Source organism: Panthera pardus, unplaced genomic scaffold (genome assembly GCF_024362965.1).
Source record: "Panthera pardus isolate Hobbes unplaced genomic scaffold, ASM2436296v1 HiC_scaffold_2, whole genome shotgun sequence".
Classification (NCBI taxonomy): Eukaryota; Metazoa; Chordata; class Mammalia; order Carnivora; family Felidae; genus Panthera; species Panthera pardus.
The window spans coordinates 122,178,266-122,204,238 of NW_026526765.1; the positions used below are offsets into that span (position 1 = coordinate 122,178,266).

Consider the following 25,973-nt stretch of genomic DNA (forward strand, 5'->3'; position numbering starts at 1 on the left):
GAGTCAGACACTTAACAGACTGCACCACCCAGGGTGCCCCCAGGTTGACCAGTTTTAATGGAACTAAATGATTATACAACATTTTATATACATTCACAGAAAGACACTTTGCAACTCTTTGGGGAATTATAGAAAGCAAACAGTGGCAAGCACATCCTTGTGGTGAATCTTTTTGCAGTTGGAACCAGAGATTAGTATTTTGGTCTTTTCACTTCAACTCTGCAATGGAAGGAAAAAGGTGTTGGCATAAGATCAGTACTCTAACCAATTATTACAGTGCCCCAGAGGAAAAATGCTACTGCTCACCCATCAGCCTCCATCTTCTTCCTCTTCTCAATGATCTACAAAAAAGAACAGTTAACACACAACAGTTATGCTGTGAGCCTAAGCTCACCTAAGACGCAAGTCTGACCGCTCTCCTTTGCTCTCCAACCCCCTGCCTGTTCCTGCATCTGTGGGCCATTGTCTCCCTCAGATGAAGTCCACCTAAGAGGCAGTCTCACTTACTGCACTAATCTTCTTCCACTGTCGATCTAGTTCTGCCTTATCATTGGTTTCCTTGAAGCGCCTGGTCTTCCGCCCTTCAGACATCTTGATACCATACTGGAATGCAGCTCTGAGAACAATAAAGGACATTTGGGAGAAAGAAGGCATCAGAGGTTGCATAGCAGTAGCAAGGTGTTCCCAGATGGCCCTGTGACTAGAGAACCTGTTCTGGTGAAGGCTGGCCCATCATCATCCCTCTCCTCAATCTTTGGCCATATTTAGTACAACTCACTTGGGCAAAGCCTCCTTGTTGTTCATATACTCGCTGTATTCCTCCTGGGTATCAAAGTCCCAGCGGCCTAAGGGGCCTTTCTTATTACCCTGTTAGAGACACAGTGAGAACAGGGAAGTTAGAAATGTCAGCGGAAACAGAATTTTAGCTCTTAATAAAGCCAGGTTCTCCCACAATCTTGTTTCATCATTCATAAATCCCACCCTAATAAATGCTTACTATGTACCAGGCATTATTCTGAACACTTATTTAATTTCCTCAAACTCTATTAAAAAACAACCATATTCCTCCGAATTCTCTTGATGAGGAAACTGAAGCATAAGCAGTAAAATAAGTTGTCATGGTCACAAAACTTGGCAGAGCCAGGGTTCAGCAAGTCTCCAAGATGGAATTACACCATGCTCAACCACTGCAGTAAAAACAAGGAAAAACTAGTTGAAATTTCGCCACCATTAATGGTATTATTTGTTAAGGTATTTTTGTTTTTAAGACAGAGAAGAACATTTCAATCCTGCTAGAATAAAATTCAGTTATTTTTCTCAAGACTGAAGTTCCTTCCTACTCTTTCTATTTATGCACTAAAGGCTTGCTTACTGCCTAGTACAGAAATCAAAGCCTGGCATTTTGTAGGAAATAAATCTATTTGGGGCATATCTCATTTGCTTCTGGACAGATACGTTAAAGGTTAAGCTTCTCATGACTCACAATGCTGCTGTTCTTAGTGCTGCAGTGGAGGAAAAGTTAAGGCCCAGAAAACAAGACACAGATCTTTGGGGAGGGGGGAGGGGGATACTGCTGAAGAGTAACTACCCCCAAATCCCTACCCATCCTTCCAACTCCACACCTGGTCCATTTTGCTGTAATCCACCTCCTCATCACTATCCACGGCCATGTCATCCATCCTGGAGAGAAGCAACAGTTAAAGAGATGGTGCAGACCCATACTCCTATGCTTTATCCAGAAACCCACCCAACTAAGATGCCATATGCCTAGAAATGACAACTGCCACCCCCAGACCTCCCACCCAGAGCCTCAAAGAACAGTTCATCCAAATAAGTACCCATGGGTCCAAATTAATGAAATTTCCACCTCATCCCCCTCCCCACAATTTAATGTCCAATTATCCCAGCCTCCCTTCTTTAACAGTCTCACATACGTGGCTGGATAACACTCAGCATAACTGTTGGACATGCCAAAGAAGTCTCCCAGCTGCTTCTTGTCCTCTGGCTTCTTCAGCATACGCTATGTCAAAGAAAATAATTCTACCTATAGCAGAAAAGCTTCAAGAAGGAAGGGCCAAGGCCTAGAAGCCCCAACATGAAAACTTGTGAGGAGAAGGCTGTGAGCTTGCGTGAATCCTCTGAGAAATGGGAAAGTCATGGGGCACCTGGCTGGCTCAGTCAGAAGAGAATGTGACTCTTGATCTCAGGGTCGTTAAGCTCAAACCCCACACTGGGTGTAGATTACTGAAATAAACTTAAAAAAAAAAATAATACCTTAAAGAAAAAAGAACAAATGTGGGGAGAAAAGGGGAAGTCACAACGAATGCAAAATTCTATCAAAATTCACCATAAGAGGTAAGAGGCAGGATGGGAGCCAGGGGTTGTGGGGAAACAGGGAGGTAGGTAGAATTGGAAAGAAACAGGACAACAGTTTTCTAGAATCCAAAAACATAGTGAAATAAAGGATATGATTCAGTGCCTTCCCAGCCAGCAGATCCAGCAAACTTTTCATTGATTGATTTGATCAACTCCTTAGCAGATCCAGGTCCTGGGGGGGAAAGGGAACTCTATTCAGAATGTCAAACAAGGAACTTTCGACCTCTTTTCCACACACACTTCTAACCTGTTTTCATAAAACCATTTTTTAAGTAACAGAAAAAACCCTCTTTTAGTTAACATAATTTTAATCAAATTTCAACTAATAATGAGCTACTCTGGGTGAAATGGGGTTGTGTACAAAGAATACGGCCGGTGAGACCTGCCTCATGTCTTTCAGAACCGCAAAGCTGGAGGAATTGTATCTAACAGAGCAAATATGCCTGCCATTGCCCAGGAAGAGGGAGGGAACTCCGGACTCCTCTTCTTTCTATTCCATGAAGCAAGATGTGGATCTTAATGAGAACCCAGACCAGAAGTCCCACAATCCCAACCGTTGCCAGCTCTGAACTCTAGGATAGACTCTCAGCCCAGGGCAAAGCAAGACCACCAGAGCTAATTCAAGATGTCTCAGATACAACCCACCTTTGTCAACGTCCATGGGCTGGAAAGAAAAGAGAAACTGAAGTGAGTATCACCATGAAGGATTTACACTCATTCCTCCCCACTTGACTAATCCCTGAATCAACTCCCTACCCTACCTGGCTGGGCAGGCACAGAGATGGGCAGTTCTACCGCTCGGTACCAGGGTCCTATCTCACCTCATCATCCACTTTTGGCTTCTCAAAGTAACTGTGCCTCTTCTTCTCTTCCTCTCTCTCTCTGTCCCGCTCCCGCTCCCGATCTCGTTCTCGCTCCCGTTCTCTGTCACGGTCTCTGTCTCTCTCCCGATCACGCTCTCGTTCCCGGTATCTCTCCCGCTCCTTGTCCCGAGGAGTCTTGGTTGTGGATGGCACATAATCCCCAATGTCTTCAAATATACTAGAAAAACAGAGATCCCTAGCTGCCAAAGTCACACCACTTCCACTCTCCCTGGCCATTTCTCCAGATTCTCACACCAAGGCCTCCCCAAAATGCCAAAAACAAGAAACAAAGAGCTCCTTCCTCCCTCACATCAGGTGACAGTGCTACGATACATACTTCATGTCAGCCTCAGGGGGCTTCTTCTCTTCCATCTTCCCTAAGATATAAAGAGAGTAGTGAACAAAATATTCCTGAGTTGATTCCCACTTAGCCTAAACAGCTCTGAATGCCCATCTGTTTAGAAGGTGGGATAATAAAATCTCCCAATACTCTCCCCCATCAAGTCTCAAAGCTGACCACTGCTTTCTGGGTGAGCCAAGTTAATGCTCTATTGCTCTCATTTTTTGCTGCTCTCCAGGAGCCCCCCAATGTTCTAGACACAGAAGGCTCCAGCAGACCATGGTTCCACCCTCAAATGCCCCTCCAGAGTTAAGGTTTCTCTCCCTAACTCTCCAGGTTACCTTTATCCTTCTTCTTGAGCTTCTTATTGCGGGTACCCTGCCGCAGGTAGGAAAGGATCTGGGTGAGCTTGCTGATTACGATGTCATTTGTAGTCAGTGTTGTCTGGGCCTGAAAACCCCAAGTAGCAAGGATATTATCCCACAGAACAAGAATCTCTTCACTTCATTCACTTAACAAACTAAAGGACAAATTATAACCAACTAGGTGAAAACAGAGAAAGGTGTTACAGGAGATTCCAGGCAAACAGAATAGCATATACAAAGAGATCTGTGTCAGAAGTGAATCTAGCACGTTCAAGAGAGCTGGGATTCCCTGGAGAACAACAACAGGGAATCATGGTGAAAAGTGGCTCAGAAGGCCAAAAGGTGCAAGGGCAATTTCTCAATGAGAAATCACTGAAAGCTTCTCAATAGTGGTGAAGCAAAAATGTACATGTTGAAAAAGATCACACCAGCCATTTGTAAAAATCACTCCAGTGAATCTAAATTGAAATTTAGAAAGTGAAAAGTGGACAGGACTCAGTGATGGGTTAAATGTGGTGGACGAGACCCAGGGCAGAATCAAGGCTGGTTCCCAGGTTTAAGGCTCACGTAAGAGGCTCTCAAGTCACTTACCTCCATAGTGGGGCAATCTGCTTTGCTGCGGATAAGCGTGGTGGGGATATCTGTGTCTGCATACTCGTCATCCAGGTCTACCACATAGGCCATGCGGCCTGGCAGGAACAGCTCATTGCGTTCATATGCCTTGCTCCTAAACAGTGTGCGGTAAACATTGCGGCCTACAAAAACAGGACGAGCAGCAAGCATAGCCATTGAGAACCTTCTACAATTAATAGCTGCCATTTATCGAGTGCTTAACTCTGTGCCAGCCACCACTCAAACTTCACAATAGCCCTATAAGATGTGCCTTACTATCTCCTTTTAACTGATAAAGATACAAAAGTTGAGTGAAATGATTTACCTAGAATCATACAGCTACCAAGCAACAGAATAAAGAAGGGGACCCAGGCAATCTATCTCCAAAGCCTGAGCTCCTATCCAGTCTTTTACAATGTCTTCTCAAGAGCACTATGTGCCTCACATTGTATTAGGCCCTGTGAGGAAGAAAGATGCTTAATATGATAGGTACGGTGCATAAACTACTTTTCTTTGCCCCAATAATCCCATGAGGTGAATTAGCCCCATTTTTGCAGACAAACAGGTAATGTGAAGTGAAGTCAGGTGCCTAATATCACATGCCTAGTGCAGTTTCATTACCAGGATTCAAACCCAGGTCTCAGACTGCAAATTCTGAGCTTTTAATCACCAACCATGCTACCTCCTTTAACGCATAAGCTACGAGCTACTTCCCTTAATGCATAAACCACAATCTGAAACAGCTTCCAACATAATTGAGGAGACATTAATAACACACATGAAATGACTAAGTCCACATCCAATTTCCAGTAGAGCATTTTATAAGAACTAGCTACTCTGGGGGCAAGATAGAGGAAAGCAGGTTGAGGGAAAGGAGAAGCATATCCTGCTCAGAGCATTAAGTCCCTACAATTCACCTAAAATGTACAACCTTTAGCGTAGAAATTCTGTACTCACCCAAACGTGTCTTAAATTCAATTTTGTTCTCAGGATCCTCATCTTTCCTAGAAAGATAAAAATAAATTTTTTTGCTAAATGTGTTCCTACTTTTTTATCTTTTTTTTTTTTTTTTAATATTTATTTTTGAGAGAGAGACAAAGTGAAAGCAGGGGAGGGGCAGAGAAAGAGGGAGACACAGAATCCACAGTGTTCCTACTTTAAGTCCCACTTTTCTAAACTCTCAAGCTCTCCACAATGTTTACTTACTTGGTTTCCTTCTGGGGCTTTTCCATAAGTTCTTCCTCTTCTTTCTCTTTGCTGGCAATCTCAGCTCGTACCTAGAATTTAGACATTTATTCATATTACATACATTTACCTAACACCACTATACACCTTGCTGTACCAGGAACTAAAGACTCAATACTAAATAAGTCAATACAGTGCTTGCCCTAAGGTAGCTTACAGCAGAAGAGACAACAAAATGTGATAACTATGATAAGTGAAATAGAAGAGCTAGGCAAAGGTACAGGAAGTAGGAGGTGAGGAATGGGGCTTAACCATACCTAGGTGATCACTTGAAGGATGAATAGTAATTAGTCCTAAACAAGAGCCACCATTAGCCCTTCTACATGGTCTGGACTAACAGAAGTCTCCCTCCTTCACCTGGAAAGGCTTGTACAAGAGCATTCAGCACTCTAGAATTACTCTCCACCCACCCACCAAGGCTCACCTTTTGAAGCAGAGCAAAATCCAAGCCTTTCACCAAATGGGTGTGTTCCATGTCACCACCCAAGAATTTGGACTCCTGGATCAACTGTCTTCTTTTCTCTGCAGCTGATTTGTCCCTATATATGGAAAGAGAACCACATTAGAATAGTCTTTTATGTCTTCAAGTCCCTCTTGAAATGGCTCAGCTGAGGCTCCAAAGTGGGTAAAGTGTTAGGTAGAACTCACACTGTGATTGCAGGATTCTGGGATGCTTAGGGAATCATACCCTGGCTGCCATGGTACTCACGCCTCAGCAGTGGGGCCCACAGCCCTGTAGTTAGCTGTGGTACTGATTAGCTCAGTTTCCTCATAATCTTTGTTTACACCATCTCGCCGTTCCTTGGCACGGTCCCGGTACTTCTCTGCTAGTTCTCTCTCTCTCTCAATTTCTTGTTGACGAAGCTTGGCATAATAACTGTGACAAGAGAAAAGCAATGCGTAAAGCTCACCAGCTGTTATCCCAAGGTCAGCAGAATTGTTCCTGCCTGTTCCCTCCAACTCTCTGGTGAAAACTCATATATGTCCTGATAGAACTGCTGGCCACCTCTTGATAGTTCTCAAAATCAGAACTACAGCATCTTCCAGATCACAGTGTTTCAATGCCACCTCAGGACATTCTGTCAATTCAGAATTCTTCAATGCCACCCAACTTTGTAGAGAATTTTCCATAGGGCAACCAGGAAGTTATCTAAATTTTTATCACCTTCCAAATTTCAACTGAAAGTCCGTCATTCCTTGCTGGTCCTCCCCCGAAAGAAAGGAACAGCAAAATACCAAGTCCAGAAGTTTTAGTATCATAGAAATGAATAATGATGATAATGATGATGATGGTGATAACAGTAGACAAGTATTACTGGGTGGTTATCGTATGCCAGGCACTAGTGCTAAGTGCTTATATGCACTTATATCAGCTGCACTTATATTGCAACTGATCCTCATGACAACCTGATAAAAAGTTGTGAAATCACTCTCTGTTCTACCCATGAGAATACTATTAGAGGGGCGCCTGGATGGCTCAGTCAGTTGGGCGGCCGACTTCAGCTCAGGTCATGATCTCACGGTCCGTGAGTTCGAGCCCCGCGTCGGGCTCTGTGCTGACCGCGCAGAGCCTGGAGCCTGTTTGGGATTCTGTGTCTCCCTCTCTCTCTGACCCTCCCCCATTCATGCTCTGTCTCTCTCTCTCTCTCAAAAATAAATAAACGTTAAAAAAAAAAAATTAAAAAAAAAAAAAAGAATACTATTAGAAAGGTTAGGCAATATGCCCACGGCTATCCAGCTAGAAACTGGTAAAGATGAGATTAAAATACTGCAGGCTGACTCCAGAGTCCTAAATTGCCACTCTACCTATCCCTCCTCTCCAGTGAAGCACAGAACCTCAAAATAATAAAAGGAAAATGTTAATCTTTATGCTCCTACTACTACCTCCTACTCCTTTCCCCCAAATACTATCCACCTTAAAGCCCAACACTCCTCCATCCTTCCTTCACCTTTTCTTTTTTCTCCTTCGTGCAGCTGGGTCTTCGTCCTCATTGTACTCCCTTGGCATCCTAGAAGACAAAGAAATTCACTGATAGCGTTAGAAAACATCACAACCATCTGAAGCACTATTAAAATCATATATTCCCCAATACCTACCCCAGTATCTGAGTCCATGGGGCTGGAATGGACCTCTGTCCATTTAAGCACCAGCAGCAACTCTAGTAGTACAAGTGGTATGTGGAACATTCTGAGTTCCTAGAGCACCCCAGTCTCCACTGGGGCTTCAATCTCCAGCAGGAGACAATCAGAATCACAGTCTTCAAAAATAACTAGGCTTCCAGTTCCTAAGACATCTAATTTGGTAGATTTTCCATAGGAAGGAAATAAGAGACAGGTTGAAAGACCTCAGAACTTACTCATGGTGACGTGATTTAGAGGGTGGTGCAGATGTGGGTGCAGCCCTCGGGGTCATGAGAAGTTTCCTGAAGTCTTCATTGGTGAGTTTTGACCTAGAAGGCAAAGATTTTAAAAATGAGTACCTAGTAAAAACTGGAAAAGGAGTATGTAAAAAAAGGTTAATTTTACTGGAAACCATGAAAATACAAACTAAGACAAAAACATGCCACTTTTAATGCATCACAGTGTTAACAATTAAAAAGTCTGATAAATCAAGTATGAGTGAGAATGTGGGAAGTAAACATTCTGCTGAAGGGAACATACATAAGTCAGTACAGCCGATATGAGGATAAGTTGGCAGTATCAAAATTTACATGTGTATCTCCTATGACCTAGCAACTCCATTCACCTATATTTAGCTTTGCTAATTACTGACATAGGTATATTAGAAGGCCTGTAAAAAAGGTTCAGTTTCGGATATGAAGATAATAAAAACTTGGAAACAACCTAAATGTATATTAACTAGAGACTAATTAAATCATGTTTCTCAAATGTGGGGTAGATAGCAACAATGGTATAAGAGATAATTTTAATTGGTACAATGACAAAGACTTACTCCTTGGCCAAACTTCAGTCGGGCTCTTTCTGGGCCTGCTGTGCCCAGTTGTAGCAAAGAATTCTGCTAAGTGTTCCCAAGGAAGACACTGTTCAAGACTATTGTCATAGTAAGGGCAGTTGGGTGGCTCAGTCAGTTAAGTGTCCAGCTTCAGATCAGGTCATGATCTTGCAGTTCATAGGTTCGAACCCTGCATCAGGCTCTGCGTTGACAGCATGGAACCTGCCTCTCTCTCCCCTTCTCTCTGCCCAACGCCTGCTCTCAGGCATGCACTCTCTCTCTGATAAATAAATTAAAAAACTTAAAAAAAAGAAAAAGAAAAAAAGACTACTGTCATAGGAATAAAGACTACTGCAATAGGGGAGAGGAACTGACACTCAACTCTGAATATACACTGGGACAAATGGAGACTTATAAAAAATTACTGGGGTGCCTGGGTGGCTCAGTCGGTTAAGCGTCTGACTTCGGCTCAGGTCATGATCTCACGGTCCGTGAGTTCGAGCCCCGCGTCAGGCTCTGTGCTGACAGCTCAGAGCCTGGAGCCCATTTCAGATTCTGTGTCTCCCTCTCTCTCTGCCCCCCCCCCCCCCCCGTTCATGCTCTCTGTCTCAAAAATAAATAAACATTAAAAAAAATAAAAAAAAAATTACTAAAAGAACTTTTAAGCATCAAGGGTAGAAAAAGGACCCTAACTGGACCTACTTCATTACTTAAGGGGATTCTCCATAAACTGGCTTAACAGCATTCTTTGCTAAACAGGAGCCCAACAGTCCTAGTCAAAAACAGACCCCAGAGAAGCCTGATGAAAATCTGGTCAAGAAGGGAGTCCTTTTTACTGCCATGAAAATAATCTCCAAAGGGTGCCTGGGTGGCTCAGTTGGTTAAGCTTCTGACTTTGGCTCAGGTCATGATCTTATGGTTTGTGAGTTCAAGACCCACATCAGCTTTGTGCTGACAGTGCAGAGACTGCTTGGGATTCTCTCCCTCTCTCTCTGCCCCTCCCCTACTGGTGTTCTCTCTCCCTCTCCCTCCCTCTCTCCCTTCCTCCCTTCCTCTCTCTCTCTCTCTCTGAATAAACTTAAAAAAAATATATAATAATCTCCAAGATATGGAGTGGGGAAAACCAAGTGGCAAAATGATATATATATACACAACACCGTACCATTTAATTTTAAGACTTCAAATTATAGAGTAATAATATATTTTCCTCAGACATGCAAGTATGTATATAAATGTTAAAAAAAAAAAAAAAAGGAAAAAAAAGACAAATAAAAAAGGAACAGTGGTTACCTCTAAGAAAGGGACTGGGGATGTTATTTACCCTTATTTCTACTTTAATTTTCTACAAGAATCAACTTCTGTATCATATGTAATTAAACATTAATTTTAAAAACTAGCACCCTCCCAGCCAGAATTTCCTCTCTAATACTTTGATGCAATTGACCTGATCCAGCTAAAGTTCACAGAGATAAAGAAGCAAGTGGCACAATTTTTTGGACCATCCTTGCTGACAACTTAGAATTCTTTCACCGTCACCACACCACTCTACTTGCCCCCTAGTTCATTCCCAGAGTCCCATAATGAAACACTCACTGGTGGAAGGAGTGAGGATCGTCCACATCGTGGCCATCTGGAGCCAAGGGGTTGGAGAAAGGCTCACCTAAGAAAAATAATAGGCACTAAATCTCTTTCGTGTCAGGCCCTGTGCAAAAGCTGGAATGTATCAGCGAACAATACGGATGTTTTCACGTCAAACTGCTCACAATATAGTGAGGAAGAACGGTAAGAACAAAGACAGTGACAATAGATCATAATTATGTGCCGAAGTGAGAAAATACAAGGAGCTGTTGGTGCAGAGGAGAGGGCCCCTAAACCAGCGCTGGAGGATCAGCAAAGACTTCCTGAAGATGACATCTAAGATACTGTGTGAAAGATAAATTGGCGCAATTCAAGATTAAGTGCTGGGGATAGGGGATAGTTCACAGATAAACCACCCGTTGTCACTTGGGGCAAGGACAAGGCTTAGAGACAACAGTCCGGAGATTCCCGGTTTCACTCAGGACCCAACGGCTTCGCCGGATTCCAGCGTCACACCCCGCCCTCTCTCCACCCCCCAGATTCCACACAGGGTTTAAGATCTGAGGCGAAAACAACACGCCAAGTGTCCCAAGTCCTCAAGGTAATAATGAACAGACGACCCGAGCCTTACTGTCTCGCTCTGGCATTTCGACTGCGGTGTTTCAACGCCACCAATGACTAAAGCTCCAGCGACAACACAGCACCGACAAGCTTTTTCCCACAATGCACCTCAGGAACAGCCCACAGTGCTTTGCGCTCCGCAACCTTTCCGCCACCGCCAGCTAGCCCAGACATTGGACAAAAACCAGAACGTTCCCTTGGCAATGCTTTTAAGGCATTGGCTAAACTTTAGCCTGCCCCCCTGCGTCATCTAAATATCGCGGGAACTGGAGGGTCCGCGATTGGTAGGATTAGAGAACATGACCGGAAGTCCTAGGGCGGGGAGTTAAGCGCTAGAGGAGATGGCGGCGGCTGTAGCCAGTCGCGGAATTCGGGCAAAACTGGGCCTGCGTGAAATTCGCGTCCACTTGTGCCAGCGCTCGCCTGGCAGTCAGGGCGTCAGGTGAGGCACAAGGTAGTGGGGCCGGTAAGCTTCGGGGTTCCCAGGTCATGACCTCTGTCTCCCGGGTGTTTGGGGAGGCCGGCGCGTAGATAGCACGCACAGCTCTCTTCCGCACCCCCCCCCCCCCCCACAGGGAATTTATCGAGAAACACTATGTGGAGCTGAAGAAGGCGAACCCTGACCTGCCAATCCTAATCCGCGAGTGTTCCGATGTGCAGCCCAAGCTCTGGGCCCGTTACGGTGAGCGGGGGAAGCGGGCGGTCTAGGAGCTCAGTAGAACAATGGTTTGAAGAGACAGAGTCATCCAGGGGTCAAGCAGAAATCTGTAGGGAGACTGGAACTCGGACTTCGTCCTTGCTTTTGAGGTTGTTTCAGATAAATTCACATTTGCACGGTTACAGGAAGTTTCCTGTCTCTAATAGCATAGGTGTGGAGACGGGCCCGGTACTGCGTAAATTCCAAGAGCTGTTTTCGTAATTCAGAACGGGGTTCAGATGGGGAAGAAGAGATGCTAGTCAATTACCATCGATGTGGGTCCTTACACATTAGGTGTGGGCAGTGCTATACTTGGTAGTGTGAGAATCTCAGTAACAAAAACTTAAGATGATTCTGTTGAGTAATTAATGCTAAGGCGTGTTGAGTGCTTTCTTGCCTAAATCTCATTTAATCTTCATTAATCATATGAGGGGGTGTTTGGTTTTCTTCTCATTGTAGAGATGAGAAGGATGAATAAAAATTTTGATGCAGCAGGGTCACCTGGCTGGTTCAGTCAATAGAGCATGTGACTCTTGATGTGGGGGTTGAGTTCAGGCCCAACATTGGGTGTGGAGCTTACCAAAAAAAATTTTTTTTATGGAACATAACTAAGGTTATGCAGCTAGGATACAACAGAGTTGAGCCTTTTACACGTGTTCCCCCTTTTTAGGATGCACTTCTACCAGATTTTCATGGCTAGCTAGCTGTAATTCAGGTTGTTGTTATTCAGGTCTGAATATGTCTATCACCTCCTCAATAAGGAATTCCCTGGCAAGTTATGTAACAATGCCCTTAGCACCTTTTGCTCATATTCCCAATTTAAGTTTTCCATAATCTGAAAATTAAATTGCTTGACACATAGTAGGCACACAGTACCTATTAGACTTACTGAATAATGGTATTGTGGTCACAGTTTTAACTACACCTTTGCCTAGGAATGACAGAAGAAAATAAAATCACACTTAAGGTAGACTGGTTCTAACAGTGGGTAACTGCAGTATGTATTAAAAACTGGGGAGGGAGCGCCTTGGTGGTTCAGTTGGTTAAGCATCTGACTTTGGCTCAGGTCATGATCTCACAGTTGGTGAGTTTGAGCCCCACTTGGGCTCTGTGCTGACAGCTCACAGCCTAGAGCCTGCTTCAGTTTCTATACCTCCCTCTATCTCTGCCCCTCTGCTGCTCGCACTGTCTCTCTCTCTCCCTCAAAATAAATAAACATTTTTTTTAAATGGGGAGTAAAAAGTCAATAGACTAGAGGAGATGGATACAGATGAGTGTATTATACTAGGACTATGGGAGCCATAGACTTGGCACCTAGCCAAGGCTAGGCCCATGCAAACTGTGCTCAATAGTAAGTACCTACCAGGCCCCTAAAAACTGCCCCGAAACACCTTCCTTCCCATTGTGGCCACCCAGAATCACCCCAAATTCTAGTCAGACCTGTGCTTCCTAGAGGTATTTGACACCCAATGGATAAATTCTAGGCATCCCAAATACATCTTGGTGATATCTCATTACTTTTCCTATTCTCACAAAACTGTAAGTTAAAGACAAAGACCTTTTATTAATATCTTAGTACCCCCTCAGTGCATATTGGATATTTAATTACTTCTCTGTCTCCTCAGCATTTGGCCAAGAGAAGAATGTCTCTTTGAATAACTTCAGTGCTGATCAAGTAACCAGAGCCATGGAGAATGTACTAAGTGGCAAAGCCTGAAGGTGAAGCCTCCACTGATTGTTAAGAGCAACAGCCCCAAAGCTTGGGCTATGCTGGACTGAGTAAAATGTGGGGAAAATGTGTTCTTCTGTTATTTATAAAGCTTGTGCTGAAAAATACCATCTCTGGATGCCCTTATTTTCCCCTCCACCCCTTATTGTGCAACCACTGGGACAAACCAGTTTAATGTAAAAATAAAACTTTATTCTGTCCCTTCAAAAACCACGAGCTGCTAATGGGGGGCGGGGATGATTCCAGGCCCACATCAAGTCCCCTTTGGTCCTATATGGACAGTTCTGGGTCAAAGAAGAGCTGAGCTTTGAAAGTCTTGGCTTAGACACAGGAGCAGAGAGCAGGAGATACCATTACGGTTCTAAAACCTCAAAGGGGGATCCATGGGCAAGGAAGTTGGGGCAAGGGTAGGGTGGTGGTGATGAGTAGAATGACATCAAAAAGGTCACTGGTGAAGCGCTGTCTGCTGGAGAGCATGCACACGATCCTGGAGCTGGGCCTCTTCCTGGTGCCTTTCCAGGACCTGCAGCCCTGATTGCTGCAGAAAATCCTTAGCAGCCTAAGGGCAGGGTAGAAAAGGATTTAATACCTGGGTCCCTGTGCCCTAACACTTGATTCCTACAGGCTTATGGGTTAATCCACCTCTATTTGGAAGAAAGCCTTCCCAAAAAGAGGCTGGAAGTTCCGACCTGGAGTCCATATAGGCTTGCCAGGCCCAGAGAAGTGACTAGAGATAGGACTGGAAGGAAAGGGGCCATAGTGAGACTAGAGGCCTCAGAACAGGGGACCAGGGCAAAAACCCACCTCTGGCTGGTAGAGGAACAGCAATTGCAGCAGCTCCAAACTCTGGCCTACTACCTCAATGTCAGGAGAGGCCAGTGTACCAATCAAGCAGGAGAGCAAGGGCCCTGGCCACAGACGTTGGCAGTAAGCAGGACCCTTCTCTGCCACGTTGCACAGAACTGTGAGGACCTGCAGAAAGACATGTATACACAGTCCCCACAAAGGATGAAAACTAAAGACTAAAGATCGCTAAAATATGGAGTGCTGACCACATGGCCAGGCACCATGCCAAGCACTTATATGCATGTTTTGTAATCCCTACAGCTGCCCTCAGGTAGGACTGCTATTCCCAATTAGACACGAGGAAACTAAAGTTCAAGATGATAAGCTGATTTGCCCAAGGTTAGTAACTAGTCGTTTAAGGATTCACATCTAGACTGGTCTGGCCCTGAAGCCATCCATACCACACCACCTGCCAGCTCTCAGGTAAGGGTACTTCTGAGTGCAAAGGCCTGCTCCCGCTGTTTTTACTTTGGCACCAGATCCCATACTTAAGTGACCCCAATACCTACCAATATGCTCACCACGTTAGAAACTGGCAACAACTGCAAGAGGGGCTCAATCAGATCCATGGAGAGCAAGGAGGTACAGAAACTAGGACTGTTTGCTAGAAGGGAAAATGTCACAGTAGAGTCCTCAAACAGGGAAATGAAACTGCAACCGCCCCCCCCCCCCCCAAATCCTACCCACCTTGGCCAAGTCAGTGAGTAAGTATGTCCAGTATCTAAAGGTCCTAGGCACATTATGACACATACCAGTGAGGTTGTTAAGGAGCCAGAGGCCCTCAGGAAGTAAGCTGGGCTGTTTCTGAAGGAAGAACTGCAGAAGGATAAATAAGGCAGCCACAACACGCTCGTCTTCAAGCTGATTTTGCCCTCCCACAACTTCCATTGCTGCTTCTGTTAGCAAGTTGCTTAGACACCGAAGCACAGGACATGCCAGCTGCAAAGACAAGTTGGTCTGAGTATGGTCTAAGGAGGAAGGGGCTACCTGTGTACTGAAGGAAGAACAGAGTAGGAAGAAAGGTAGCCCAGACCTTGACCTGTTCTCTTCACCTACCAGCTCCAGTCCTGTATCCTCTGTTCTCTGGACAGCTCCAGCCATGTCCAATAGCAGCAACCCCAGAGTGGACAGACCCCCATGGGAGATAAGCAGGGTATTGTCGACCTGGCTGGGCAATAAGAATCAAATAGTCACTACTCAGTCAATCCTATCTTTAAGATGGCAAATGGCCTAGGTTGTAGGCTTCCTGGGCTCCAAGTAAAGAGCACTACAGAAAGAAGAAAACTCTCTGAAATTCCAGAAACCAAAGTTCAAAAACAAGAGTGTCCTAGAAGGGCGCCCTAGGGAAGGTCTGTGGGACTTCTGCAAAAGGCCTTTGCTACCTGCAGATGATATAGTGCAGACACCAGGCAAACTCCACAGCAACCCCAAGGTTCAGCTTTGGACCAGGCTGCAACAGTCGCAGGATGTGCTCAGGGAGAGTGGAGCCCAAGACGGAGCTGTCAGCAGAAGGAGAGCTGTGAGTGGGAACCACAGAAACCAAGATGCCAGTCATTCTTCCCAAATCCTAAGAGCAGGTGGGAAAGCATTCAAATCCAAAGTTCTTCCCAGCCAGACACCTTGAGCTAAAATGTGCAATAGCTTTGGAAACAAGACTCAATCACACCTCCAGGGGTTACAATACAAAGTGGGTCACACCTACCTGCACATCTGCAGACACAATTTTACTTACGGGATGATCATCTCTGGAGCTTCCTTAACTTGCAGAAGCTGGGATAAGGCATATCCAAGGGCTTCCAGCACAGTCAGATGGGGGGACTAGAAGTAGACAAGAGTACAGAAGTACTAGAAGTAGACAGAGCACAGATCTGACTCTGGAAACCGTGTCATAAGGTTCCCTGTGACCTTCAACCCCTTAGCATAGGGCAGAGGCTGAAGCTGCCTAAACAAAGCAGGGGGACCATGTAGAGACAAGTGAGGGGAGTGCTGCCCAAGGAGGGAGACAGTAGATGGACGCTCACCTGGATGCAGGCAGCCAAGGCTGGAACAATGCCCTGTGGCAGGAGCTGCCTTCTCACAGCCTCACTCTCCACAATCAGGTTACCCAGTGTATACAGACAGAGCTCCTGAGAGTGGGACAACAAAAGCACTGGGCATAGCCTATCTCAGGCTAGGGTGGGGGTGGGAGTGCGGAGGATGGAACAGTGTTGTCTTCCAGGCTCTGGGCAAAAGGGAGTGGAAGATGATGGGCATATGTATGGCTATGAACATCAGGGGAAACAAGTTTTCTTCTTCCCCTATGTGCCAGGTCAAACTACACCCAAAAGCATAATTTTTAAATCCAAGCCAAGAACAAGGTAGGAAGGGACAAGGCTTACTATAAAGTCTGAGCTGTGACCGGAGAGGTAGGTGAGAAGGTAGGAAGTGGCCGGCAGGCAGGCCTCAGCCACCGCAGACTGTTCAGAATGAGAGAGCTCATGAAGGCACCGAGCGGCCTCAAGCTGCAACAGGGCTTGGTTGCTGGTCAGAAGCCCGACCAAGGTCCGCATGCTGCCCTCCAGCCTACATGAGTGAGCACCAGAGCCCTGCTCAGCCTGTGGCCCATCCCGTCCACACTCCTGTCCATCTCTTAGAGACCCAGCCCCCACTCACACCACCCACACTGACCAGATGAAGGTCTGCTGCGTCTCAGGGTGCTGCAAGCCTCGACGAAGGCTGACCAGAGCCCTCTCTCTCTCCTTTTCTTCTGTCCCCTGCTGTGCTAATCGTAGGAAATGCTGGATCTGGAGCACAGGGCATGGAGAGAAGAGATGGCAACATAAAGTTGCCAGAAAGCAAGCATGAGTCCTACTCTGCCCACTTCACCTGTGAGCACTCCAATGTTGCACCACCCCTAGAACTTGTCATTCACACTAATATGGCTAGTAAGTCTCAATCTTGCAGTAGGGTAGACAGAAGAGGGAATCAGAACTGGGTTTAATACCAGCCCTGCCACTTCTCTACAAGAAACCTAAACCTCAGTTTTTCACCTGAAAAATGGGAATAACATCTTTCCTGCCTTCTTAAGGGGTTATTTCAAGGATAACATTTAAACCTTTCAGTCTGGCACAACCTATCCCTCTAGCCATTCTCCCCGTGCAACCTATACTCCAACACCTACCATAACATGACTTGTTTCTAATGCTTCCAAGCTTTTGCACAATCTATTTTTCTGCCTGGGATACCCTCCCCAGGTCCTCCACTCCCTTCAGATTTCTATTCCGGTTACTGCCTCTGAGAAGTAAGGTCTTCCTGGCTTCCTTTTGCACATTTAGGGGTTTCTATTGTGCCTCATGTTTCCTTCATGACAGGTGGTTAGCACACCTGTCTCCTTCACTGGGTTATTGCAAGCACTTCAAAGAAAGGGATTCTCTTCATCTTTGTGTACCTCAGTACCCAGCACAGTCTCTTGGCATAAAGTAAGCACACAATGAACCAATGAACCTAGGCACGAGTGCTTTGTGAACAACATATGTAAACATAGACAATATAAACAAAGGGGATGCCCGATGCTTGCTGAATGAATAAATCAGGTAAAACTAATCATTTCATTCACTTATTCACTAAATACTGACCATCTACTATATGCCTGATAGTCTACAGGCATCTGAGTTTTCAATGACAACAACTAAGATAGGGTGTAGGTTCTGAGGCACCTGGGTGGCTCAGTCAGCTAAGTGTCCAACTCTGGCTCAGGTCATGATCTTGCGGTTGGAGGGTTCAAGCCCCATATGAGGCTCTGTGCCAACAGCTCGGGGCCTGGAGCCTGCCTGAGATTCTGTCTCCTTCCCTCTCTCTCTGCCCCTCCCCTGCTCGCACTCTCTCTCTCAAAAATAAATAAACATTAAGAAACAAATAAATAAGTCTCGTTGGAAAAACGATAAACAAGCAATTAGTAGGATCGATATTCTGCAGTCTGTCAAGACAATACTAAAAGAGACTCACTTTTATTTTTTTTTTTAATTTTTTTTTTTCAACGTTTTTTATTTATTTTTGGGACAGAGAGAGACAGAGCATGAACGGGGGAGGGGCAGAGAGAGAGGGAGACACAGAATCGGAAACAGGCTCCAGGCTCCGAGCCATCAGCCCAGAGCCTGACGCGGGGCTCGAACTCACAGACCGCGAGATCGTGGCCTGGCTGAAGCCGGACGCTTAACCGACTGCGCCACCCAGGCGCCCCAAAGAGACTCACTTTTAGATGCTGCAAATGCAAATGACTTGAGACAGGAGCCTAATACAGTCTTTCAAGAACTAAAAAGGGGTGTGGCACCTGGGTGGTTCAGTCAGTTGAAGGATCCACTTATGTTCAGGTCAAGATCTCCCGGTGAGTTCGACCCCAGCGATCAGGATCGCTTCTGTAAGGCTTCAGCCCAGACCCCACTTCAGAGCCTCTGTCCTCCTGTCTCTGCCCCTCCCTGGCTTGCGTTCTCCCAAAAATAAGTAAAAAACAAAAAAAACAAAAACAAAAAAACCTAAAAAAGGTAATTTGGGCTAAGATGAATAAACTAGTAAGGTTGGAGGGAGGCAAAGGTTAGACAGTGCTGGACATTATAGGTCACAGGAAAGATTTCGGTCTCTATGTGTTCTTAAAAGGCACATCTGTCTGATGTATGGAGAATGAATTTGAAGGCGGCAAGCACAGATACAGATGACCTGTTAGAAGGCTATTGTGAGTACACGGAGAAGAGGATGGCTTAGCCACGATGGTGAAGCACGTAAGGACGCCAAAGCTCCTTAAGACGTTTAAAACGACTAAGACTTGATGTATCGGTGTGGGGATGAGAGACCGAGTTGTCGAGGATGATTCACCGGTTTCTGGCTTGGCCCACTGGATGGATGGAGGTAGTGAAGGGACCGCGTCCAGATGTGGGGCAGACCTCAAAAGGAATTTGGCGCCAGCCGGTGTCGACCTCACCGTGCACCCTGTCGCCTCACCTCAGTTTCCCCAAGGATCATGGCCACACATCCCCCTTCGGCTTCCTCCGACGCGTCGTCTCTCAGCAGTCTCTTACTGATCAGCTGCTGTTCCCTCCGCGCCTTCCGCAGTGCTGGGGGCAAAGAAGCCGGCTGAACGTAGGGGGGAGCATCTAGGACTCTGAACCCCGTCTCCAACCCGGGAGCCTCCTTATCCTATCTCCGACCGCCATAGCCACCCCGCGCATCCTGCCGTCTCCCTTGCTCGCCAGCACCTGCCTCCCGCTCCCGTCGGCGGCACCGTAGCTCCTCTACCACGCAGCCCACCGGTCTGAGGCGACCCTGCCTTCCGCTCCACATGGTGGGCCTGGATAAAATTCGCCGAAAGCAGAAAGGCAGCGAACCGCTCCACGAGCCTAAAAGATGGCATGCACCGCGCAACCGCAGCGCTTGCCGGAAAAGGAGGTGCGAGTGGGCGGAGCACGGCGCAAAGAGAAGGCGGGGAGGAGCAAGAATGCGCGACCACGAGTGGAGGAGGGCGGGGACAGAGGGGGTAAGGACCGATGGAGGGGCGGGGCGAAGCGAGAGTAGAATGGGGTGGGACTAGGGCAGGGAGGGGCGGAGCGAAAGCTAGAGGCGGAGTAGGACCTCTGCAGCCAGGAAACTAAGCAAAGCCGAACAGCACGGTTTTTCTCCTTCCCAGTTCTAGGAAAGAAACTCAGCCTCGACTTGGACTGACAGTGCCTCACCTTCCGCTCGGCAAATACAACCTCCCCATACCTAACACATCCTAGACGAACATTCAAAACTACCCCGACCTCTAGGAAGATTTCACCAATAACTCGGCTCTCACTGATGAACGCTGGATTCGCATTACTTTATTGAATTGTTCTCCATCATGAGTTATCCCCAGTACAACACGTATAAAGAAAATGAGACAAATATAATTATTTCCCTGTTCTAAATAAAAGTAATTCTTTTTTTAATGTATATTTACTTTTGAGAGAGAGAGCGTGTTACGGAGAGGGGCAGAGAAAGAGAGAAAAGGAGACACAGAATCTGAAGGAGGCTCCAGGCTCTGAGCTGTCAGCACAGAGCTGGAGGTGGGGCTGGAGCCCATGGACTGTGAGATCATGACGTGAGCCCAAGTCCCACGCTTAACCGACTGACCCACCGAGGCGCCCCTAGTAATTCTTTTTTTAATATTTAATTGTTTTTTTACTGTTTATTTTTTTTTGAAAGAGACAGAAAGAGCGAAGGAAAGGCAGAGAAAGAGGGAGAGAGAGAATCCCAAGCAGGCTCTGCGCTATCAGCAGAGCCCCACCCACTCAGGGCTAGATCCCAGGAACCATGAGATCAAGACCTGAGCCGAAATCAAGAGTAGAATGCAACTGAGCCAGCCAGGCGCCCAGGGGGTTAAGTAATTCTTAAACCAAATTTTGAGTGCCATTAACTACCAGGCACTGGGGAAACACTGGTGAATTTAAAAACTGTGTTCCTTACCTCTGAAATCTGAATTGTGGCCAAGTAAGCCTTGCATGGTCTAATCCCTGCATACCTCTCCAGTTTTCAATGGAAGGGAGCCTCAACTAATTCATCTCTCCTGGGATCTTCTCTTTGTTCCAAGCCCTTGCTTTCTTCCTTCTCCAGGCTTTTGCACAGGCTGTTACCCTCCCTAGAGCCCTGTCTCTGCTCCACCATCCCCAATAAGCACCCTTCCCTTAATTAACACCACCCTCAGGATCTCAATTACAGTGTCCCCTACTCAGAACTACTGTACCTGCTTCCCTGTCATGAGAGCCTATAACAATGTATAGTTCATAACCCTTTTCACAGCTGTCATTAAGTTACAGTGTAATCGTTTGATGTTGTCTCCTCTCCTTCAAAATTCCAAGAAAGTAGAGTATTGGTAGCACTTAAAAATTTCTATTGGAGGCCTCCAATTTTTATTTTTATTTTATTTTATTTTTTTGATGGTTGGTAGATTCTTTTATTAACAATCAAAAAGCTTCACACTTACAATAGGAAAATAAGTGTTTTTCTATCGATTAGTTAAATGAAAACTATCCAGGACTTTGTATGATTTCTAATGTGTGCCAGGTTTGATGCGTACCTAAGAAGACAGGACATTAGCCTACCGAAATCGTTAGGTATGACTGAAAATGAGAAACAGTAATTTATAAAACATTTACCTAATAGCTTTCCCTGGAGGCCTCTAATTTTTAGAAAGCTATTACTTAGGCAAATAAAAGAGCAAATCCAGGAAAGGGAACAGTTCTTCAAACCAACTTCCTTTGGTAGTCTAGTGGTTAAGATTTGGCACTTTCAAACCAACTTCCTTCCCGAGAATTTAATTTCATCTCTTGGAGTCAGTTGCCTTCAATCTCTTCCACAAATCACCTAGTTAAATATCTGCAGACCATCATCCTGCCCCCACATCTCTCCAGGTTCAACATCCATCCAGCTCTGGGACAACCATTTACTGAGCACCTGCTATGCACCATGCTCTGGCTGGAGGTAGGGTCTGGGTCTTATCTCCTTTGTCATGGGACAGGCTGCTTTTAACACCTACATATTTCTCCTGGTGGCGAAGGTAAGACAAGTCACCAGGCAAAATGTCTGCTCAGAGAGTTACAGCTGCCCACCCTGATTTTTTTTGCACTTATCTGCCCAACAAGACTGTCAATCCTGTAAACAACAGCCCCATGTCCTCTCTAATACAGTGCTCACTGTTCCTTTCTCCACAGCTCCCACAAGTCCTTGGTTTCTCTCCTCTGAGTCCTCTTCTCTATGGACTGTAGCTCTGGGTCTGTGTTTGCCTCTTCCACTTCCTGGAGTACTTGAGGGACTGTGTGATGACCATGTCTGCATCCCCGGGTTTTGTACCAGCCCTGACATTTGGTAGACAAATGATAGATATTTGTTGAATCAAGGTGTGAGTTGGGGATCTTTGCAAACCATCATTGCCCCTCTTCATTTGCACCACAAAGTGCTTTCCCCAAAATGATGGGGTTTGCTAAGGAGCCAGGCTTCAGTGGCCTGAGTCTTCTGAATGCAGAGGCTTTGATGAAGAACATAACAATCAGGAGTACTCTAATAGATGTGGCTCTGTAGTCATAGACAGGTACTACCATTAGCTCCATTTTACAAAGCAGTAGCGCAGAAATCTGAGGCCCAGAAACTTGCCCAAATCTTACAACCTCAGTGGTAGAGCTGGGATTCCAAGCCTGGCTGTCTGACTGCAGAGTCAGTGTATTCAACACTGAGCTATACTCACATCTTGGTCCTCAAGGATGCACCAGTGACCTGGCCTGGCTTTGGGGCATGGCTCAGGGTATAAGGGCATGATCAACAAGGCACACAGAGAACAGTCTGGCCTCATGAAGCCTCCCTGTTTGGAATGAGGACAGATGTGAAGCCATTCCTGAAAAATAGGAGAAGTGAGAATTCAAACATTTTTTTTGTATAGCTCTTTCCCCAGAATCCACAGGTGCAGAACTGCGAGGGCAGTTATAGAGGCATAGCCCCTACACCACCCTCTGGGACACTTGCTTTTTTTTCTTGGCAAAACAGGTAGGTTACTAATTAATCCTCATTCAACATTGGTCCAGCCTTTCCTTTCTAGGACACAGGAATTGTGTTGGGGGGAAGGGAGGGGAGAGCTAGGTGCAAGGGGGCAAACTGGGTTAGAAATGCCTTGTTTCTCAATTTCAGGATAAGAACATGGAAACTGTAAGAGGTGGAGCTACTTGGCCAATGTGTCTCTGTTAAACACTTCTTTCTACTTTTAAGAAAGCTATTACTTTCTTAATAAAGTTTTAAAAAGAACAAGTCAGCAGAAAAAAAAAAAGGAAGAGAGTTGTTCTTCAGACTACTTCTTCTTCCTACTTCCTTCTCTCGAACCTCATCCTATCCCTTGGAGTCAACAGATGAAATTTGCAATTCCTTCCACAAAATATCCAATTATATATCCGAGGATATTCAGGTGATTGGATTTGGGTGTGTTGGTAAGTTCATAGTAACCACCAAAACTAGAGAAAAGTTAAGCAAACTACCCCAGTTGAGTCATTGGGATAGAGGCAGAGGGAGGTAAAAGTCCTGGCCTGCGGCACTGGGGATCCTTCCTTCTCAATAACTATCAAACAAGCCTGGGGTGTCTGACTCATCAGGGCACTGCCTGGAGCATTGCACTCCAGATGCGCTACAATATCCTTCCCGCAAAAGTCCCTCTCCTGGCAAAATCCCTCATTGCAAAATTTCCCAGAACCGTAGTGCATAGAGCGGTTGGGTGGCAGAGAGGTGGGGAGTGACCAGGGTTCACAAAGGAAGTAACAGAGTGACACCCCAGGGTTACATAAACTCTCAGAGGCCGCCAAAGAGGACAAATAACGTGTGGGGAGCCTAGAAACCAGGGAGTGCCGCTGCACAGGGAAAGAAGCCAGAGCCCTTCCCTGAGCTTGCCAGGACAGAGTCTCCGAGCACCAATCGACCATGGTGAGTGTACGGTCTTGGGGACGAAAGGGAACTACTCGAAGAACCCCAGGGACTAGCTGGGGCCGCCCTGACCTCCACTCTCTTCCCAGGTGCGCGCGCCCTGCTTGCTGCTGCTGCTGCTGCTGCTGCTGCCAATGCTGTGCGTCTCTGAGACCACACCAGAACCCTGCGAAGTGGACGACGACGATGTCCGCTGCTTCTGCAACTTCACGGATCCTCAGCCCGACTGGTCCAGCGCCTTCCAGTGTATGGCTGCCGTCGAGGTGGAGATCCACGGCGGCGGCCGCAGCCTGGAACAATTTCTAAAGGGCGCAGACGCCGACCCAAAGCAGTATGCTGACATGGTCAAGGCTCTGCGCTTGCGGCGGCTCACAGTGGGCTCTGCACAGGTTCCTGCTGTGCTTCTGGTCGCCTTCCTGCGTGCGCTCTCATATTCCCGCCTCAAGGAACTGACGCTCCAGAACCTGGAGGTAACCGGCGCGATGCCGCCGCTTCTTCTGGAAGCCACCGGGCCTGCGCTCTCCACCCTCAGTCTCCGGAACGTGTCGTGGGCAACGGGAGGTGCCTGGCTCGCGGAACTGCAGCAGTGGCTCAAGCCGGGCCTCAAAGTACTGAATATTGCGCAAGCACACTCGCTTGCTTTTCCCTGCTCCCAACTCCGCACCTTTCCGGCTCTCACCACCTTAGACTTATCCGACAATCCCGGACTGGGCGAGGACGGACTGACTGCAGCTCTTTGTCCGCACAAATTCCCGGCCCTTCGGGCTCTGGCTTTACGCAACGCGGGGATGGAGACGCCCAACGGCGTGTGCGTGGCCATGGCGGCGGCGGGTGTGCAACCCCACAGCCTAGACCTCAGCCACAACTCGCTGCGCGCCACCGCCCCAGGCGCTCCTGGATGCGTCTGGCCCAGCACACTGAACTCTCTCAACTTGTCGTTCGCTGGGCTGGAGCAGGTGCCTAAGGGACTGCCAGCCAAGCTCAGCGTGCTAGATCTTAGGTGCAACAGGCTGAACAGAGTGCCGGGGCTAGAAGAGCTGCCCAAGGTGAGTAACCTGACACTGGACGGGAATCCCTTTATGGACCCTGAAGCCCCCAAATACCAAGAAGACCCGATGAACTCTGGCGTGGTCCAAGCCTGTGCGCGTTCGGCCTTGGCTGTGGGGATGTCCGGAACCCTCGCGGTGCTTCAAAGGGCGGGGGGCTTCGCCTAAAGCCCAGGAGAGACTAATGAATTGGCTCAGATTGCCCTGGCTGCTGGGAAGCCTCGTCAGGACGTCTTAATCAACCAACCCTCTGCCCCATGTTCATTAAAACCTGAAACAACGATTCATGTCATTTACTCAACAGATGTGTGTACGGGGTGTTGTGATGTGCTAGGCACAGAGCTGGATGTGGAATCCATTATATTTAGACTTTCTTCATCCTAAGAATAGAACTTCAAGGGTGCAAGAGGCAGGGAATATTGCCTGTCTAGGCTGTGTGTGAGAAACAGAGGTTTCCGTGCAATCCAGCTTTCTGAGGAGTTTACTGGCACCTGTGTTAAAGGATATCTGAGTGATAAACGTGCCTAGCAAGTTACAGCACGTTTCCTCTGTGGTGCACTTTCCAAGAGCCAGCTTCTCCCCCTGCCAATGGCAATAAAACCCGGAGCCACTTACTTATTCTCTCTTTATCTCTCCCACCCTCCCAGGAGAAGGGACAGCTATGCCACCTGTCCTACATAAGCTCTGGGTTTCATAATTCCAGGGTTTCTCTTCTGCTATGTAAAGCCGCTTGGCACACACAGGTATTTTGGCTTTCACTGTGTCATCGGGGAATTTGGGCACAGAGGACTGTTGCAAGATGCTGTCATTAAACATTCTGTGTCTGAACCAGAGATCTGATCATTATGTTAGTAAATGTGTGTATAATTGTTTCTGGCTGGATCTTTTTTTTTTTTTTTTTCCTGGCTGGATCTTTGAAATGCAAATAGGATAACAGCTTAGACCCTTCACAGCCTCTTAGACCTTTCACAGGGCAATTAACCACATGTGCCCTCCAAACCACATTATTTCAGAGACCCAGGGCATCGACTCCTTCTAGGAGTCTCTTCTGTACATCGAGGAGGCAGCCACATCCATCAGAGAGCTACACACTTGCCTCACAGAGGAGCTGGGAGAGGGAAGGGAGGGGGATATAAATAACCACAGCCCACTGATCTGCTTCCCTCTAGTATCTAAAGCCACACAGGTAGGGATGAAAGATGCAAAGTAGCATTGGTGGGAGAGTTACACAGGTTACCAGACCACAGATGCAGAG

At 46.6% G+C, this 25,973-nt stretch overlaps 4 protein-coding genes across 13 annotated transcripts; 2 read left to right on the forward strand and 2 right to left on the reverse strand.

Moving 5' to 3' along the window:
- Positions 1-17: 17 nt before the first annotated feature.
- On the reverse strand, positions 18-11,097 carry IK (IK cytokine). The gene is made up of 20 exons (XM_019424397.2): positions 10,964-11,097; positions 10,348-10,414; positions 8,159-8,251; positions 7,751-7,810; positions 6,511-6,678; positions 6,226-6,340; positions 5,763-5,833; positions 5,514-5,560; positions 4,536-4,699; positions 3,921-4,029; positions 3,577-3,616; positions 3,198-3,417; positions 3,022-3,040; positions 2,470-2,548; positions 1,935-2,015; positions 1,623-1,680; positions 779-867; positions 508-616; positions 307-341; positions 18-219 (listed from the first exon to the last, which is right to left on the reverse strand). Exons 1-20 carry the CDS (start codon positions 10,977-10,979, stop codon positions 192-194), a joined length of 1,668 nt encoding a protein of 555 aa, XP_019279942.1. The 5' UTR covers positions 10,980-11,097; the 3' UTR covers positions 18-191.
- Positions 11,098-11,257: 160 nt separating this feature from the next.
- On the forward strand, positions 11,258-13,486 carry NDUFA2 (NADH:ubiquinone oxidoreductase subunit A2). Its single transcript, XM_019424416.2, has 3 exons — positions 11,258-11,395; positions 11,529-11,635; positions 13,276-13,486. The coding sequence occupies exons 1-3, from the start codon at positions 11,295-11,297 to the stop codon at positions 13,365-13,367; spliced, it is 300 nt and encodes a 99-aa protein (XP_019279961.1). The 5' UTR covers positions 11,258-11,294; the 3' UTR covers positions 13,368-13,486.
- A 114-nt stretch (positions 13,487-13,600) lies between these two features.
- On the reverse strand, positions 13,601-23,858 carry TMCO6 (transmembrane and coiled-coil domains 6). 10 transcript variants are annotated; one of them, XM_053907418.1, is made up of 13 exons: positions 23,745-23,858; positions 22,456-22,602; positions 21,909-22,069; positions 16,893-17,008; positions 16,604-16,787; positions 16,247-16,351; positions 15,958-16,043; positions 15,608-15,724; positions 15,282-15,393; positions 14,978-15,164; positions 14,735-14,829; positions 14,184-14,351; positions 13,601-13,938 (listed from the first exon to the last, which is right to left on the reverse strand). In XM_053907418.1, the coding sequence occupies exons 3-13, from the start codon at positions 22,047-22,049 to the stop codon at positions 13,825-13,827; spliced, it is 1,425 nt and encodes a 474-aa protein (XP_053763393.1). In that variant the 5' UTR covers positions 22,050-22,069; positions 22,456-22,602; positions 23,745-23,858; the 3' UTR covers positions 13,601-13,824. The 10 variants fall into 10 exon arrangements, with proteins under 10 accessions (XP_053763393.1, XP_019279949.1, XP_019279945.1 ...); XM_019424404.2 differs by lacking the exons at positions 22,456-22,602; positions 23,745-23,858 and adding an exon at positions 19,200-19,312 and having other exon boundaries at positions 21,909-22,418; XM_019424400.2 differs by lacking the exons at positions 21,909-22,069; positions 22,456-22,602; positions 23,745-23,858 and adding exons at positions 19,200-19,312; positions 19,506-19,645.
- On the forward strand, positions 23,443-25,590 carry CD14 (CD14 molecule). Its single transcript, XM_019424415.2, has 2 exons — positions 23,443-23,672; positions 23,762-25,590. Exons 1-2 carry the CDS (start codon positions 23,670-23,672, stop codon positions 24,884-24,886), a joined length of 1,128 nt encoding a protein of 375 aa, XP_019279960.1. The 5' UTR covers positions 23,443-23,669; the 3' UTR covers positions 24,887-25,590.
- The last annotated feature ends 383 nt before the right edge of the window (positions 25,591-25,973 follow it).